This window comes from Aotus nancymaae, unplaced genomic scaffold (assembly GCF_030222135.1).
Source record: "Aotus nancymaae isolate 86718 unplaced genomic scaffold, 86718_ANA_hifiasm-v0.15.2.pri h1tg000040l, whole genome shotgun sequence".
Taxonomy (NCBI): Eukaryota; Metazoa; Chordata; class Mammalia; order Primates; family Aotidae; genus Aotus; species Aotus nancymaae.
In genome coordinates this window covers 1,698,257-1,717,414 of record NW_026988454.1, presented here as the reverse complement: position 1 = coordinate 1,717,414, position 19,158 = coordinate 1,698,257, and the positions used below count along the sequence as shown (strand labels likewise).

General features: G+C 47.2%; 1 protein-coding gene across 6 annotated transcripts in view; it reads right to left on the bottom strand.

Moving 5' to 3' along the window:
- Window positions 1-19,158, bottom strand: part of RPS6KA2 (ribosomal protein S6 kinase A2) — a 457,314-nt gene that overhangs the window by 123,209 nt on the left and 314,947 nt on the right. For all 6 annotated transcript variants that reach the window (XM_064360463.1, XM_064360465.1, XM_064360467.1 and 3 more), the window contains 2 exons: window positions 7,927-8,043; window positions 362-443 (listed from right to left, as the gene is read on the bottom strand). In XM_064360463.1, coding sequence (XP_064216533.1) covers window positions 362-443; window positions 7,927-8,043 — 199 coding nt within the window. The remainder of the gene's footprint in view (window positions 1-361; window positions 444-7,926; window positions 8,044-19,158) is intronic.

The following is a 19,158-nucleotide window of genomic DNA, read 5'->3' as shown; positions in this document are numbered from 1 at the left end:
TAAAACCGAGCAAGGCCGCCAGCCTGCCGGAATCGAGGCTGGTTTGCTGTGCCACCGCCAGTCCAACGGCCTGCTCCCATCCGGCTGCTGTCTTCCCAGTGCCACTCACGGCAGCACACACGTGGGAGAATGGTATTTACGCAATACAGCTCTTCTCTGACAATTGTGAGAACTCTGCAGTGATATTCTAAATACTCATGGACATGTTTATACTGTTTATTATCAATCAGAGAGTAACGCGCCCGTTCAGAGACGTCTTCAGAAATCGTGAACATTAAATGGAATGAGTATTTCCTCAAATAATGAAGTAGAAATTCCAGTTACCTGCGTCAGAAGCGGCCGGCCCTCCTGAAGCCCTTACCTTTTAGGGTGGCTTTCTTAAGGACCTTCATGGCATAGAGCTGCCCGGCATCGGACCCCTTCACCTTCCTCACCAGGAACACCTGCGTGAGAGAAATGGAAGGTCAGAAACCGTAAGACCTCAAACTCGCTCTCCTTATTGGGTTTGACAAGGGGATACACAAGGAACGTGCACTGTAGGAACGTGTACAATTTTCCCCAACATCGAGGCTGCCGGGAAACACTCTAAGTCACTCTGGCCTTGCGGTGAACACCGCCACGTGTCTGTATGAAGACGCGTCCCCTCTGGTATCCTTAACTTTCATTTTGTATCAGGAGTAATACCACCACCTTGTTTTGAAGACCAGCTGTTTAGAAAAACAAACAAGTTTTAAGGGAGACCTTTTGGTTTAAGTAATCCCTCTGTAAATCCCTACCGAGAGACTGTGCTGAAAGGTTTACCAATCACACAAAACGAGCTCTATCCCATTTTCAAGAAAAGCTACTTGCTCTTATTTGAACTGTCTTCACTCAAATTTCAGCTGTGAGTAGCTTAAGAGTTCATTTCTAACTGGCTGTTAAATATAGATATTTGACAATACTTTCTGATGTGCATCACTGCAAAACCAACAAAAAAAGGTCATTAAGAGCTTGAGTTTAAATTTACATTCGTGATAGTTGAACAAACTTAGTAAACAAAACAAAACTGGAATTCCTTTATAAAAAAAAATTCCATGCAAATGAAGAAGACAGTGCTTGATTTTCCTAAAAGTATTTTCCAATAGATGCAAACATCTGCGTGCATGATAGAAATGTCACAGGCACACTGGTGTGGCCCACACAGTATGGCTGGAGGGCCGAGGTGGGGTGGCTCCTTCCCAAAACATCTCCTTTACTAAGCCTCAAAAAGCCAGAAAGACCAGCCACTCTAGATGCCTCTGAGGTGGTCTAGTGCCATGGAGACTCCAGGAAGCCCAAGTGAGCGTCCGTGTGGAGCAGCAGCCTCACCTGCCATGGGCAGAGGGACATGGCCGGGACCTCCACACTCTTGACTTGCTGGCAGCCCGGGGGGCAATCTCTAGACACTTATTGAGTGCAGGGGCTCTCGGAGCAGGAGCTACTGGGACAGGCAAACTGGCCCCTGTCTTTACCGGAGGAAGATCAACCAGCATCTATTCTAGAGACACAAATAAAGAGGAACCGGGAAGACACAAGGTCCCAGCACAGGCAGGTGGATTCCCGGAGTTGCAGTATCAGTGTCACGTTCTCATCACGTGCCCTGAAGAGATTCCTGACCCAGTGCTGCCCTGCCATTTGTCCTGATCACTGTTACTATTGAATCACAGCCCCTCCCAGGCAGAGAATCTTCTAGACGATGCCCATGGGAAAACGCCCCTACCCAGGGCACAGGACGGTGCAGCATTGTCCTGTGTGATTAAATGCTGCCTCTGGGACCCAACTAGGTCCCAGGATGTCACAAGCAATTAGAAAGAAGTTTCCTCTTCTCCCAGGCTGCAGGCTATACAATCGCTGACAGTTAATATACATCTTTGGGAGATGTATGGAGTGTCTGTGTGTGTGTGTGCATACGTGTATGTATGTGTGTGTGCATATGTGTATGCATGTGTGTATGTACGTGTGTGTGTGAATGTATGTGTACATATGTGTGTGTGTCCCCAAAGCTGGACAAACAAGCTTGTGGTGCAGCCCTGGGGTGATGGCTGGGGCTTAACCCTCACGTGGACTGCAGTGGGAGACACAGGCACTTCTCGGGGCTCAGGGTCCTATGGCTGTTGCTAGCAGACCCACCGTAGCCCTGGAAATTACTGCACATGGAAGGACTCTGCTCAGGGTGCTCCCTCGGTGCAGTGGGCGAGCTTCCTGACAGGCAGGTAGAGATGTGAAGGCAGTGTTCAGAGACAGGATTTTTGCAGAGAGAAAAACGTCAGTGCTTAACTCCTGATATCTTCTGCTTTGAATCACGGGAAAGTCACATGCCATGCACGGTTTTAGCTTCCATCTGATGCAACTCCTTTCATTTCTCCAGCCCGTCCTGTGCCTAATGTCCCTAGGTTGACTTTCTTAGCAGTGTGTGCAGATCAGGACCAGCCAGGACAGTGCAGGGAGGAGGTAGGTGCTGCCCAGGAGTCCAGGAACTGGGCAAGGCTGTGTGAGAGTCCCAGTGCCGAAGAGGCCACACTGGTAGGGAGGAACCTGGGTCCCAAAACAAGGAGGGGGATGGAACAAAGGCAGTTGTGTTTGTGGCAGGGTTGCTGCCTTTTCCCTGCATCCTGCATGCAGGTAAGTGGGGCACTGACACCAGCGAGGGCAGGGGTGTGCCACTCAGTCCCTCCTGGCCCAGGTAATGAAGAGCAGGTGCAAATCGTTCCAGCTGCCCCTCCCTGCCATGGCAACTGAGGACATCTGGTGGGGAACAATCCAGGCAACCGATCACTGAGTCACTGCGTAGAGGATGGAAGCCTTGGGCAGATGCTTCAGCTCACGGTGGACTCTGGTTGCCTGACAGATGAATCTACCCATTCCATTACGGTGAAGCTGACTGTTAGCTCCCAAGATGAGGCATTCTTATAATCAGAAAACAAAGGGCCAGGTGCACCGGCTCACACCTGTAATCCCAGCACACTGGGAGGCTGAGGGAGGGGGATCTCTTGAGACCAGGAATTTACAACCAGCCTGGGCAACATAGCAAAACCCTGTGTCTAGTAAAAATAAAAGTTAGATGAGTGTGGTGATGCGTGCCTATAGGCCCAGCTATTCGGGAAGCTAAGCGGGGAGGATCGCTTGAGCCCAGGAGTTCACAAACAACAACAAACTTCCTCTTTCAAAATGGGAGAACCCTGAAGGAAAAGGAAGCAACGTACATGAAGGATTTGTGTTTGGACCGTCCAGCCTTTGGAATATCCTGAACGGGCACGTACTTCCTAGACCTCTGCACTCAACCCCTAACCCATAAGATGTATGACTGTATAAACTCAAAGAGCAGAGGAAACCCCATTCCACTCAAGTCTGAACTGAAGACCGGTCCTGCCTGGGCCAGCTGCCAGCTAAGATTTGGTTTAAATGATGTCAAATTTCGCATAAGTCTTGACACATGAACACTGTTCTCTCTTGTATGTCAGGCCTTCAAGATGAGATGAGTGATCGTCACGGCTAATGCTCATGCTTATCTGTTTAGAAAAGAGAATTCCACTTTTGTTTTTGAAAAGAACGGAAAAAAACTCCATCCTACCAGTGTTTGCCACGCTCCCCCACGGTGCCAGGTACTGCGGATTCCTGCAGCCAGTGCTGCCCGAGTGGCACGTGGAGTACCCAGCACAGGGAACGAGACCTTGAGATGAGCAACAAAATACAGCCAAGATGCAAAAATGATTTTGGTAATGAGTGACCGGCTTGTTGGTCTGCAACAGGGATCTCTACTCCCGGGCACCATGCAGCGCCCTCTCCCTCTCTGCTGTCATTCTTGTTGTTTAAGAATCAATTTTAATGCAGTGGAATAAGTTCCAAAACAACAGTGTCACCTTGAGCCAACGCAGGCGCTGGGTCTTTAATACTAACCCAGTGGGCATCTTGTGTGCCCGTCATTTCATTTTTAGAACTGCCTCTCCAGGCTGGGTGTGGTGGCTCACATCTGTAATCCCAGCACTTTGGGAGGAAGAAGCAGGTGGATTACCTGAGGTCAGGAGTTCGAGACCAGCCTAACCTATATGGTGAAACCCTATCTCTACTAAAACTATCTGGGTGTGGTGGCAGGCACCTGTAATCCCAGCTGCTCGGAAGGCCGAGGCAAGAGAATCGCTTGAATCCAGGAGGCGGAGGTTCTAGTGAGCCGAGATCGCACCACTACACTTCAGCCTGGGCGACAAAGAGCGAAACTCTTCCTCAAAGAAAAAAAAAGAACTGCCTCTCCAGCAGCTTAGCATGCTGCATTGCGAAGACGCTGTGGGAACTGCGACCCGGTGACAGGTGAGACGTCACTCTGAACTGCCTCACGACGTCATGGATCACCATGATCTGCAGATTCTCTCAGCAGAATTCTCAGCTTTCTCTGGAGGTAGAAGGTCGCCGCCAGGCTGCAAAATCCTTCAAGCAGGAGCTGAATGCCTGTGTTCACTTCCAGGGGGTTTGGGTCACAGCTGCCCCCAAAAGGAAGACATGTAAAAACCCGTTCTTATCATGCCACCATTGAAGTCATGAAAGCAAGGATTTAAAAAAAAAAATTTGGTTTGGTTACTTTTTAGAATGCAGGAATCATAACCTACAGTTCATTCTCCAGAATATTTGAAAGAAAAAGAGTTTTTAACCCTACCCCTGGCACTTATGCAAATAGGGGAGCTCCAGGAGCAGGTGAGGTGGGACCAGGGGCAAAGCTGCTTTGCGGGCCCCAGGGAGGTTCCCTCGCCTCCCTCCTCTAAGCTTGCAGGGAGCACTGGGTTTGCATTCTTCATTTCAACACTGAACAAGCTTCCCCATTGCTTTCCTAATTCAAGTTTTAAATTGCCTTTCTTTTTGAGGACAAGGCTGTTTTCTGTGCCTTTCTCCGGTCCCAAGTACCACCCATGGCCCTGCTCTCTAGACAGCAATGCAAGCCTGACAGCTTCCCTTTGCAGGACTGAGCTCAGAGCAAAGAGATGCCTCCCACTGGTGGCAAGTGCGGCTTCTGCCACAGGAACAAGCTTATTACCAGTGACCAGGCAAAGAGCAGTGGCTTCGGAGAGCCTAAGTAAGGAGCTCACACAGCCAAGGCAAGGGGACAGTCACTCGGCGGCTCTGCACACAGCCTGTAGTCAAAAGTTGGCACTGGTGCCAAACTCTAAGGGGAAGTAACTGCACGTCATCCCTGTCTGCGTCTCCGTTGTCGTCATAACCGCACGTCCTCCCTGTCTGCGTCTCCGTTGTCGTCATAACCGCGCGTCATCCCTGTCTGCGTCTCCGTTGTCGTCATAACCGTGCGTCATCCCTGTCTGCGTCTCCATTATCTTCATAACCGCACGTCATCCATCTCTGCGTCTCCGTTATCGTCATAACTGCATGTCATCCATCTCTGCGTCTCCATTATCATCATTAAACAAGAGAGAAAGAATGGAGTGGCTCAGTGACAGGCGACCATGAGCCTTGTTGAGGGACTCAGCTCCCAGGCAAGGCCTGCCCCGTGACACTGTGTCCAGATTCACCCGAGGTCTTTGCTCTTTGGCGCAGAGGCAGGAGGTGGGAACGTGAGGAACAGGCGCCTTCTGCAGGATGAGAACATTCAGTGTTGCCCTTCTGTCCCTGGTAGGTGCAAACGTGAAGACACTCTTGCATAAGGTTGTGTTATTTGCATGTAGAGAGGAGGAATACAGGAACATGGGGCGTTAGAGCACGTGGCTTCTCCCCCTCTGTCATCGGTTTTGCTTTAATTAAAAAAGCTCACCACAAACAAACCTATGTGGACAAACACAGTTTGTATCTGTGACTCTCTGGTGACTGATGTTAGCTCCAACCTTCCCTGGGAACGTCTGAGCAATGCTTTTGAGAATAATAACTCTTCTTTCCAGAGTCCCGCTCACATCAATCCACGGAGCAGACCTGTCTCCCTTCCCACACCAGCCCCAGCCTGAACCTGCCACCCTGCCCCCACACCACTCTGGACAGGCATTACTGGAGTTGGCCCTGGAGGTCAGACACCCATGGCGCTGCCACCGCCTCACCCTTCTCTTCTCTCTACTTACTACTGTTCTTGAAACTTTACTTTTTAATTCCTCATATAATAAAGACACAAGTAAAGATAAAATAAGAAGTGGTGAAAAGGCTGGGAAGGGAAGGGACAGAGTGTTAGGAGCATTCTCATTCCAGCGGGGTTCTGCCAAACACCATGATTTCACTTGTTTTCCAAAACATGTTTTTTTAAAGCAAAATTAAAATTCAAAATTTGAAATCTTAATGAGGGAGCTGGAAAAGCCTTTCTCCTATCGTCTTTAACACTCCAGTTCTCTAAGGAGGACGCTGGTAAGATTCACTCTGTAACAGCCGGTCAACCAAAGCCCCGCAGACACTTCCCGGGCCGCCCCCGTGGGACGCACTCCAGCGCTCCTTCCCGCGGGATAAAGACGATTCGCTGATGCTGCGCTTCCAAAGGCCGAATCTATTCTCAAGAAACGACACATCGGCAACACCGTGAAAGGTGGGAAGAGGAGACAACGCTTGTCCCTGTTCTCAAATCACGGAGAAAATGACTCCCCTCTCTGTTTTTCTCTACTTTTCTAATTAATAGCAAGGCATTCCACTACCACATTTCACGGGCGCTGCCTTCTGTGAGTGATTTTGTGCTTTTTGGTAATGGCTATTAACATTGTGAGAAACTGAAATCTTCATCCCCCATTTCATAAACACCATATGAACCCTATTAAATAGCCATTTTTGTAGGCCCAACATGCTGGTAATTTCCTATGGTTTAATCTAACGTTTTTTGTGTACATATCATATAAACACATGTTCCTTATTACCACATACAAAAGAGAAAGAGAAAAGAAAAAGATATTCTACATTACAAACATGACAAAAGAGAAATTTTGCAAACATTCTAGTTCATGCCGTCTGTGGGATCATCCAGAACACTAATGTCCTATTCATTCTACACTTAAGTTAACAGGAGCCACATTCATTTTGGCACAAAGTCTTGTGAAGAATGAAAAGATTTGGTGAATGTCTACACGCCACACAAAAATAGTTGCTTTAAAGAGCTAGGGCTGTTCTGCTTATATGCAAGGAACGATTGGCTTCATGGTTTACTGCAGGCCCTTATGTTTCAGAAATCAAGTTGTCAGAGCCTATATACTTCTAACAGCTAACCCAAGGAGGCAGAGAAATTAGCATTGTGCTGGATAAGTCACATGTCATGGTAATTGAAAAGCGTTATTGACATCTTGTACGTGGATGAGGCATTAAATGAAGAGCCAACTATTTCTCATTTCCTGAAAGAAATTAGCTTTTATTGCTGCAATTCGAAGGTGGAAAAAAAAAAAAGGAAATGAACAATTCCACTCCACAAAAACATCTCAGGCAACTGCTGGGTGGGACTCGCGCCTGGTTTACTCCGCGGAACAACTGTATAAAGTAGGTTTTATCATTTCATTTAGCGGGTGGGGACGCCGAGGCTTCGGAGGCGACCACGCAGGGTGAGGAGGGGAGCCCGCTGCAGACAGACCCCAGCCTTCCTGGCTCCTGCACCCAATTCAGAGGGTTTTTTTTTCTTTTTCTCTTATTTTATTGGCGGGGGAAAACAGCTGTTAGAATGCACTTTCAACGATACATTGCAGGGTCAGTAACTCTCCTCACCTTGGTGATAAACCAAGAGCCAAGGGAGGCGGCAGGACGGGGAGAAAAGTGCACGTGACTGCCCCAAGGGCACTGCTGCTGTCACGCAGCGCAGCCCCACCCGGTGCAAAGTGAGGCCACCGCTCTGACCTGTCCGGGTTCGAGATCGCGACCCTGCAGGTGAGGACCACCTGCCATTTTCATCCAGTGGGGCTCTGTCCAGGTGCCCTTTGTGTTCAGGACTGAGACTCAGTCAGCCAGGGCTGAACTTACCTTTCCATAGGATCCTTGTCCTAAAACCTTCAGCAGCTCAAACTGGGAAGGGTCTGCCTTCTCGAAGCCCTCCTTCACATGATGGCTGATGTCAATCTCCTTCAGGACGCCTTCCTCCTGCAAGAGAGCGGCACGGGTAAGAAACACACAGCCAGGAGTTGCTCGGAACCGCTTCCTCCTTCCCTGACATTACCACGAGCCGGGGCTGCTATGGATTTTAGCGCTGGAGTTTAAAAGTGGAGACACCATTTAGTTTTATGGAATCGCCCTGGTGACGTGTGCAGTTATCGTGTGTACCCACCTGGGCCTTCACGGTTTGTTTTCTCCATTGACTTTTGTCATTTGATCTTACTGGGACCTCAGAAAAATCTAAGGGTACTCTCAATAAAATCCATTCTGCTCTTTAACAGTCTGGGCAGAAGTTCTGGAACGATGAACGCAGCAGCTACGGAACAAAATGACCCCAAAGGGGCACTGACCGATTCCTACACGGAGAAGTGGTCTGAGAAATGCGGACAGCTTGTTCTCCTTCTCCTTCTGATCCATGCCATTCCTAGAATTCTGTCAAAGCTAACGCAAAGAACACTTCACTGCCGTCCTATAGATTATATTTCAGAAGAAGCAGTCAGATAAGATTTTATACCAGCCCAGAAAGCAAGATTTCCCTGTAGGAAAAAGAGTCTATAAGTGAACATACTGACAGAAAACACTACAAATTTTCCCCACAGAGCTTCCTGTCCCCAGAGTCATATGACTTCCCTCGTAAAGGGGTAGGCCATCTGCCCAAGTGCCAGGCCTGGACACGGAAAACCCGGGAAGTCGGTGTTTTTCCCCGCATGAGACTTTAGAGCCCAACTGTTCCTTGAATTATCTCCGTATTTCTCTGAGATTCCTCTTCCATTATCTATACATTCGTACACCCCTTTCTACAGTTTTCGCAGGGGGTGAAGGGCTGAAAAACTTCAGAAAGGGCTGGCTAAAACGCTCATCCAAAAACAGCTACCGGGAATCGTATCATGGTGTGCTGTGGGAACCAGGGCCTTTCATTCATCGTTTCTTCTTCGCATTAAGAAACTGTGGCAATTTTCTCCTGAGACTCAGGTTACACATTACTAGCTGGAAAGTGACAGAGGTGGGTTGCCCATCAGGGACCGACTTTAAAGCTAAGTACCTTAGGGTGGAGGTACTCAGCTTCAAAGTCAGTCCCTGATGGGAAACCCACCTCTGTCACTTTCATTTGAAAGTATTCACTCTTGTAAAACAGCTAAGGCCCTGTTTTAGTCTAAGAGCGAATACTTTCCAATGAAATCACAATTGCAATAATTTACGTTACAGTGTTTGAAAAATTCAGTTTCTCAAAACGGTTACTTATAAATCTTATTTTACCTCCATGTCACAAACACAGGCACATGCACACGTAGGTGAGGTGTCTGAGCTGTGGAAACTCATGGATTACAGGCCTATGCAGTTACCTATGGCGTTTCCATTCTCACAGTTAAAGGGAACACTTCCATCTCCGTATCTTTAAGGATTCTTTGCTATTTTTGTAAAAACAGTGTTTTTGTTCGGGAAAACAATGAGTACAGCCAAAACGGACTCTCTCTAATCCATCCTGAGGTTCACATGAGTGCAACTGGAAGATACAGAATTGCAATTTGGTTGCTTTGTAATTACTTCTTGAAAGAGTAAGTAACATGCTAGCGGCAGAGCCCAGCCAATGGGCATTATATTTAGATGCTAATTTGTGGGCAGACATCACATTTTAAGCCCTTCCTGGCTTCACCATGCAGGCTTTCTGGAATTGCAGGACCACGCGAGCCACCAGGGACTGTGCAGCTTTCGTGGTGAAATCTCCTGGTTTACAGAGGGACAGAGAAAAACAAGGCCCCCAGGGCTCCACGTGTGTCACTGCCTGTTCGAACCACTACCTTCCACGCGGCTGCTGGAGGTGGCTTCCTGCACAGAAAACAAAGCCAGGAACCCAGGTTTGAAAAAATTCACCATAGAAACATATACGCTATCTTTTCCCGTCATTGACCTACCAAAAGAAGGAAGAAATTGCTGACGATTTGTCATTTAAAGACCAACAAAATGCCCCTCTTCAGTTAATAAAACACTTTCCTCACAACGGGTCCATTAACGTCCTCTACCTACAGGACTAGCGTGAGCATGAGTCATCCACACCCCAGCCTCCCTCCCAAAATAGCTCCCATCATGCAGCTGTGTTAATGCGACACCCACACTATGAAAAAAGGACTCACCACCAAAGCACATCCTTCTGTGACTTCGCTGTGGTCATGCGAGCATGGCAACAGCTACACTGCTGAACAGAAAGTAAAATCCAACACTGCCCAGAGGTGTGGGGCGGAGGAGGCCCGAGCTGGCCAGGGAGGCTTCCTGCTCCAGCCACCACCCTCTCCCGGGGCACGTTTTCCAGCCCTTATGTACGATTCTTAAAGATTTCCAGTTCCTTCCTTTTCTTCAGCAGCAATTTGTGGAGGGTCTGAGGCCCAGAGCTGTGGTGAACGAACTCATACAGCCCACGGGCCCCAGTGCCCTTCACTGCCTTTGTGGGACACGCCTTTGTAGGACTGGACTCTGCAGTGGGAGTGACAGTGTCCGGGCCGCCATGCCACCTGGCCATGCACGCTGGCACCTCGGGGTTCCCATGGGCATTCCCCGGCTCCCAGTGCTTTAGGCACATCCGAATTGCTGTCCCATGCTGCCGCCTGCCTCCTTGTCAACACTGCACCCTCCACTGCAGAAGTTCACCTTCCTGAGTCATTTCTTTGACGTTTCGAATCAAAGCCTTCGGCGCAGCTATCTCATAACATTTCAAATTCTCTGCGGATTCTTGCTGTCAAAGTATTTAGAGCAAATGCACCCAAGGTGCATACATAAGTTCATCTCCTAGAATGACATGAAAAACCTCAGTTTTCTTCCCTGATAATACAGCAATAGAGTTAATTTTTCATTTAAAAGCAGTAAGGTTTTTAACAGCAAAGAATCTGAAGTATCAATGGAAAAATAATCCCAAGAGTGTCACCTTTTAGACTTCAGAGTTCTGCCTTCAAAGTGACATTTTAGCTTGAACTTGCCTGAGGTGCTTAATTCTGTTCTTCACTTTCCCCAAAATGAAAACAAAACAAAACGAAAGAAAATCTGGCGTTCCCTGGACTCCGCGCGGACTCCGGGGTCTGTGTGAGTAGGAACAGCCAGATGAAGCCCGATCGCCGTTCCCCGGGGCTGCTGGCCACGTCTCAGGACAGTCCTGCTTTCTGGATCCCTTCGTGGCAACTGCCCTAAGGGGCAGCTGGCATGAAAATGTTATTCACATTTCATTTTGAAATCTGTGTCTTTTCTCTTCTACGAGGCAGGTAATTTTATCTAGAACTCTATGTGGATTTGCATGCAATCCCTGAGGAAGATCAAGTCTTCCCGAATCCGCCGCATCCATGGGACGATCTTGTGGTTTCCAGCACAGCTCCTGTAAACAGTATTTTTAAAGCTAACTTGAGAGCTCTGGGAGGAGGAGCTGGGACCACGATCAGGTGCTAGCTCCATAAGCAAAGATTCCAAACGTTTTGTAACGTGAGAAAGAAAAACTACAGGTATAAACTGTTTAAATGACGTTTGAATGCGATAAAATGTAACAAAGAATTTTTAAAATTCCTGCGGAACTGCACTCAGAATTCCAGTGGCTGCAGGAAGTCCCGGGCAGGTACTTCAGCAGCCCCTGGGAGCGGCTGGGAAGTGGGAGAGACAGGGAGAAAGACGAGGGAGGTCGGCCACCGCGGCTCTGCATACCTCTCTCTGGGCCAAAGTCACGTTCTTAGGTCATTTCCTCTGTTCTGAATCATCTACTCTTCATGTCATTAAAGGGATAATATTTATGAAAAGTGCAAATTAAAAGTTGCAGAATATTAGTGATAAAGACATAGGAAATAAGATACGCAAGGGTTCACATTATTTCCAAAAAAGGAGAGAGGTCATTCTAGAAATCATCAATTCACATGAAGGATATTAATTCCCAGAAAAATAACAGAATACATTAGACAGGTGGTTTATGAAGATGTAGAAAAGAACAAGGAAAGCACCTTAACTCCGACTCAGGGTCCCATCAAGCCAGCTCCGCTCTACTGCTGATGGCATGAATAGATGAGCAGGTGGATGAGAGCCTGGCTTTAAGGGCAGCATTGGCAGAGTCCTCCTGAATCCCAGGTGACTAAGAAGCTGGCATTGTATAAAGGCTTCAGAGTACCACATCACAAGTCACTCTCTTAAGGCACAAAACCCGGACACGCCTGCCAAGGAACAGTATTGTGTTCTGGATGAATGTTCTGTGTTGCTTCAGAATCACCCCAAGGAACTTGTTAAAATGCAGATCCCAAGCCCTAGGTGAGGCCTCCTTGGTCTGGAATCTCTGAACATGGCTTCACCTAGAATCTGCCTTTTATGATCTCACCAAACGTGCCCTTCCCAAGTCATCCAAATCTTACCCATTGCTAAATCCAGCGGCCAAATTTCCATCCTCCATAGCACTGGACATGGCTGTTCACTACCTCTTGCTGGAAACCCTCCCCTCCCCTGGATTCCAGTATCTCCTACTCCCCTGGGTTTGCTCCCACCTGCCCCTCCTTGTGTGCCTGCTGAGGTCACCTTTCCCCTGGGCACAGTCCCTGGCCTCCTGTCTCCATGTAGTTACCCCCTCGGAACCTCATCCTGTCTCAGGGCTTTACGTACCATGTAAATAAACACTGAGAACTCGCAAATCTAATCTCCAGCAGGGGCTGCTCCCAGAGGTCCAGTTCTAGAGGCCCATCACAGGCGACTGTCCTGGGTGTGTGCGTGTGTGTGTGGCCATGTGTGTTCTTGTGGAATGCACACACGTGAGTGTATGTGAGGTAGACAGGTCTTGTTCTGGCTTTTTCTTACACTGGGATGGATCTCCTTCAAGTCCCAGCTTTATGCAGGCAGTGGGGCAAGAGGTCTGCCTGGGGCCAGCCCTGGGATTTGTCTCCAGTTCCCTGGCCCTGCCAGGCCGTGAACAGCCAGCCTCAAGTTCACCAGGTTGTCACCTGGCCTCCAGGAGAAAGCTGGCTTTAACCATCTCCTTGTTCTGGGTCCCTGCTCAACACAGGGTTTGGCCTCTGTGTATTCCTTACCCACTTCCCGACTCACTCACACTTTAAAAATCCTTAAAGAGATACTTTATCCAGGACTTTTGTGTTTCACGTGAGGGCTGGCCACGCCTAGTCTACCGTGCTGCTAGAAATGGAAGTTCAGGAATGCTTTTAAAGGGAGCGAAGATTCACTAAATGGCTTTTTAGCCTCTTCCTGAAAGGAAAAACAGGTGCACACTTGCTGACGAGAGTAGAGGGGAGTCTGCGCAGGAAGAGCTCCGGAGCGCGAGATCCATCTGCCGCATGTCTCCTGACAGCTCGTGGGACTCTGGCCTTTTGTTACCAGGAAAGCTGGCTACACCAGTGAACACATGCCACCTATGACAAAAATCCTCCAGTAGGCCGTTTTTGTAATTACTAATATGAAATAAAAATAACTACACATTTGAACCACAGACTCTAAGAACCAGAAGGAACTTCCCATGTATCAGGTTGGGCATCTTATTATTCAAGGGATGAGAATTCAGATCATCAGAGGCCCAGGACTCACGGTCCCGGCAACGCTGCTTCCATTCTGACCAGGGCCTAGGGCGTTCAGAGTGGTAACGGATTGCAAATTCCGGGGCCTTCTCAGCTCTTTAAACTGCCCTTTCTGTGTCTCCGCAAATGTGTCTGCTTTTGCTGGTGTGAGCAAATGTGAAGTGAAAGGATGGGACCAGCTGCATTTGTCCAATCAACTCCTTAGGAAACCATTTCTACAGAAAGTTTCCCTTCCATTTCTAAAAAGCTAAATATAAGTGAGCCATTTACTGCAGCAGAACCCGTACCCCTGAGAATGGAAATCAGGCTGGTGACATGTGCGCCTGTTGGAATCTAGGTGAAACAAGACGGCTTAATTAAAGAGTAATAAATCTGCCACAGAATCACAGGAGGAAGGGAAACAGGAGAAGGAAAGAGAAAGGAAAATACCAGATGCAATGTCAAGGTCGCAGACAGAAGCTCTGAAATTTCAGGAGTGTGACCGTATATGCTTGATAGAGCGGGGGCCTGCTCAGCGAGCCAAGGTTTCCTTTCCAGCCCTGGTCATTTTTAGAGCTTGAACCGCATATCTTCGATACAATGCTCAAATGGTTGCCACAGGATCCCGGAGGGAAAGCGACCTGCAAGAACAGGGCTAAGCTCTGTTTCCTCGTCCATCCTAGAAAATCGCTGTTTGTTTTTCTGACCAAAGTGATTTAGCATCCAAGAGTGGTCACTGCAGTCACCGTACACACAGTGACAGTCAACGAGTGGGCTGGCCGCTGGGGCTCCTTTCATCTTTGGGAGAAGTCTCCGCTAAGATACTCACTGAAGCTCCGTGGAACTGAGGCTGGGCTGAGTGTGAGGTGCTTAGAACACAGCAGCACTGAGTGGACGGCATTACAGAGAGAGAGGAGGAGAAGCCGCAAAACCAGCCTCAGCACGCCTCTCCTTTCTTTTCTCTTTCTATCCAAACTCTTGCCTTTCTGCCTCCCCACCCCGTCCCTGCTCCTTTCAGTGACTGAGGTGAGAGGCACGCTCCCCCAGGCCGTTTCCTCTCTGGTTTGAATGAAGCCCGCCACCCACCACTGATTCTGCCTTCGGCTTCCTTGTCTGTTGTTCCCTCGGATTCTTTTCCCTTCCCTCCTTCTCAGCCCTTAGTCTGCTGGCATTTTTATAAATCACAGTCAATGCAAATTGGACTCTGAAAGCCGTGCTTATAAACGGTGACTGACAGATGGAGCGCCGCTTTTGCAGGGGCCTCCTTCCCACAGAAAAAGACGTGCAGAGTGCAGACCCAGGGCTCCTGCACACACGGGGGCTCCCAGTCCTGACCCCGGCCACTCTTTGGGTGAGCTCATTCTAATCAGTCCTCCAATCCTTCACCTCCTTGGGAAACGTCAGTGCGAAGTCCTCACAGAAGCTTGGGGTGTCGGTGCTGGTGTCTGACACGGTGTTTCAGGTGTGGCTCCTTGAGCCCTCCCACTCCGTCTTGAAAATGATCTCCAATGATTTGCTTTATAGAGACTAATTGCTAGCATGGGGGAATGAGACGGTAGCTGCCGACTGATGTGAGTGTATTAAGATGCACGGACGATCTCCGAGCAGCCTCAACACTCGGGGCTGATGGGACGTGAATGCAGGTGAGGTCAAGCCACAGCGTTTCCTCGTGGAACAGCTTTAGGTGGGACGATGAGTGCCTAAAGGGGCTGACTACATCTGTATTATTTAGCACAATTTAAAATAATGCCAGGTGAAAACCCACAGAGGGTGACAGTGACACCAGGAGACATGCTTGGTGTGCACCAAATAGCACATTGTGTACGCCAGTGTGTCACCCTGACTTGGGAAACTAACATATTTTTTCTTTGTGTCTGAATATGTTGTATGAAACTGCACCAGGAGATGAGAGAACACTGGTAACACAGGTTTGAAAGTCACAAGTGGAAAAACCCACATTATAATAAACTGTGTGATCAGAATAACCAAGACAACGACAGCCGCATCCCAGTGAGACCTACTGGGATAAACTTCCTACTTCTTTACCAGAAAAGGGAAAACAGAATCTCTACAAATACTATCTTCTCCCAGTCAATGATCTATATACATGTTTCCAATGTGATCTCATTCTTTTTCAAAAGCAACATGTTGGTGAATGTATAGTAAATACCTCTACAAGAATAAGCTGCTGATGGCTGCGATATTTCCATTAAGCAGAATAAAAAATGCTGAGTCAACTGGGATGGAAAGAAAATGCACATCCCATGAGTGCCCAGCCATAGGGAACTCTGAGCTAGTGGGCTCTTCCCACACAAAGTGCGTTTCATTTCCCTCCCTCCCTCCCTCCCTTCCTCCCTCCCTCCCTTCCTTCTTTCCTTCCTTTCTTCCTCTTTCTCTTCTCTTCTCTCTCTCTTTCTTTCTTTCTTTTGACAGGGTATCACTTTGTCGCCCAGACTGGAGTGCTGTGGCACAATCTTGCCTCACTGCAGCCTCGACCTCCCGGGCTCAAGCGATCCTTCCACCTCAGGCCCGCGAGTAGACAAAATTTGTTTCTATTTCAAGTGCACTGAGCAAAAACGCGAGGCTGTATAGATCGGGCCGTTCAGACACCCAGTAGAGGGACGCTTCCCGGGGTAACGAGGCCGCTGACGTGCGTCCTCCTCTCCAGCAGCGGAGATGGAAGTGCGCACGGGGCCAAGTCACTCTGCAGCACTGCAGCGCCACCAACTTAGAGCGAGGCAGTTTGGGCTCTGCAAGGAAATGCTGCTTAAGTCATGGGTTTTTTAAAAACGGTCCACCAAATTCATGGCAATCAATATCACAACTGATGGGGTGACTGGGAAAGTCTCATCCCCGAAATGGTTCCGAAAGCTCGGTGGCCGAGTGCGCGCTCCCCGGCGGTGCTGCTGGTGTCCGACTCGCCATGCGCCGTGTTTGTGATCTGGATGAGAGCAGGCAGAGCAGAATCGTTAGGCTGCAGATCTGGATGAATTATTCAAATTGATAACATCTTAGCAAATGGAAATGGTGTGCTAAACGATCAGAAGAGGCCGTTCTGGCGGGCAGAGTGTGTGCGGCACGAGGTCGTGTTTTTGGAAAAACAATAATTGTGCCCTATATGGAATTGTATATTAATTGTAATAGAGAGCAGTCAGCCACAATGCAGGAAAGGATGGAAGTAACTGAGTCGGTGTTTTCAAAAAAGAAATATTACTGTGAGTGGAAACACACCTGTCCTATGGGGCGGACTGACGGGTCCTGAACAAAAAGCCTTCTATTCTGTATAAATTCCACCGTCGACCAACAGGCATAACCTGCATGCCTTCTGACCCAGGGACCTCACTCCTCAGAATTCATCAAAAACATTTACACATAGAAAGCTCTAACATTATTTATAACATGAAGAAATAAGAAATGATCAAAACATCCAGCAAGTGGGGAAGAAGAATAAGAAAAATGATGATCTTTCCACCAAATGAAAGTTTACGTAGCTACAGTAATCAAGACAGCGTGTTACTGCTGAAGGGCAGAGACACACATCAATATAATGGAACAGAGGACCTAGGAATAGAAGCACTCAAATATGCCCAGCTGCTTTTGGGAAATCAATTCAATAGAGGAAAGGCAGCCTTTTCCACATATGATGCTGGAGCACTGGACATGCATAGGAAAAAAAAAAAAGACATGTGACCTAAATTCCATCCCTTACACAATAATTAACAGAAAATGAATCACAGACTTAAATATAAAACATAAAGCTACAAAACTTTTAGGAGAAAACATAGGAGAAAGGTGTCCAAACTTAGGGCTGGAGAAAAAATTCTTAGACATGATACGCAAACCATAATTCCTAAAAGGAAAAACGGACAAATCCGACTTCATCAAAATGTAAACCTTTTGCTTTGCAAAGACTCTGTGAAGGAGATGAAAAGACAAGCCATAGAGAGGGGGAAAATGTTTGTAAACCATACATCCAACAAAGGTTCTGTATAATATATAAGAAATTCTCCAAAGTCGGCAGTAAAACAAAACAACCCATTAGAAAATGGGCAAGAGGGAAGCAGACATTTCACCACTGCAGATACACGGAGGACAATAAGCACATGAGAACATGCTCAATGTCGTTAGTCATTAGAGAAGTAGAAAGTCATAATAAACTATCACTACACACCCATCAGAACGGCTAAAACAAAACAATTGTGATAAACATGGAACACTGGTGAGGACGCAGAGAAACTGGATCTTACACATTGCTGGTGTGAATACAAGACGCTCCAGCCACTGCAGAAAGCAGTCTGGCCAGTGTCTTACAAAACAAAACCTCCCAGCAAAGGTATTCCAGGGCATTTCTCTCAGAGAACTGAAAACTACGTTCACACAAAAACCTGTGCTCAAATGTTCATAGCAGCTTTATTTGTAACGCAAAAACCTGAACAGCCCCAATGGTCTTCAATGAAAGAATGGTTTAAAAAGCTGCAGTACATCACATCGTGGAATACTACGCACCAATACAAGGGAATAAACTACTGTGAGTCACAAGCTGTGTGTATCTCCAGAACATTATGCTAAGTGAAAAAGCCAGTCTCAAAGGATTATACAATGTATGATTCCATTTACATAACATTTTTGAAATGTAAAATAATAGAGGTGAACAGTTTAGTGGTTGCCAGTGGTGAGGGATGGTTGGTGTTGGCGGGTGTGTGTGTGTCCAGCATGAGGGTTCTTTGTGGTGCTGGGACAGCTCTATATCTTCATCGGGATGGTACTGCCACAAATTATACATGTGATATATTTGCAGAGAACTCATATACACACACACATGAGTACATGTAAAACTGGTAAAATATGAATAAGGTCTGCTGATTGTAGCAAATACCAAATTCCCGGTTTTCATACTGTCCTGTGGTTGCACAAGCGGGAGCCCGGGTGAGGGACACACAACCTCTGCCATGTGTTTTGCAACTTTCTGTGACTCTATAATCATTTAGAAATTTTAAAAATGGTAAAAAGTGATTTTAAGTCTGTTTGGCAACATTGAAAGAGCTTTGTTAGAAGATTTAAAGAAAGCAGAAAAATAAAGGTCAGTATGTGATGATGAACATGACATGTTTACAAGGTAGGAAAAGTATTTATGGAAAATACATGAAGATATTAGAAGTGATAGTATTAGAAAATATAAATGATTAATTTTCTCCCCCTTGTTTTCTGAATTTCCTATACAGAAATAGAAAACTGGACATTTAAAACGATAAACTACGTGACACTCCCTTTGTTTACCCATCGCTACCCTATCCAGCTCCACTGAATTATAATGGAAAGTTCAGCAAAATTAACTGTGAGTCTTGAAAAGCAAATAAGATCAAACAACTTGCTGCAGGGGAAAAAAATTGGAAGCCAATGGAAAGAATTTGGATATCATTTGTGAATCAAAGAATAAACCTACTAATTGGTTAAAAAAATCAATATTTTTAAAGCTATTAACATTTTTTATGCTCAACACACAAGATTCCTCTTGTGCATCAACACGGAATTTCCAATCAGGGTGCGGGTGGAAAACTTGAACACGTGCAATATGAACAGTGACATGAAC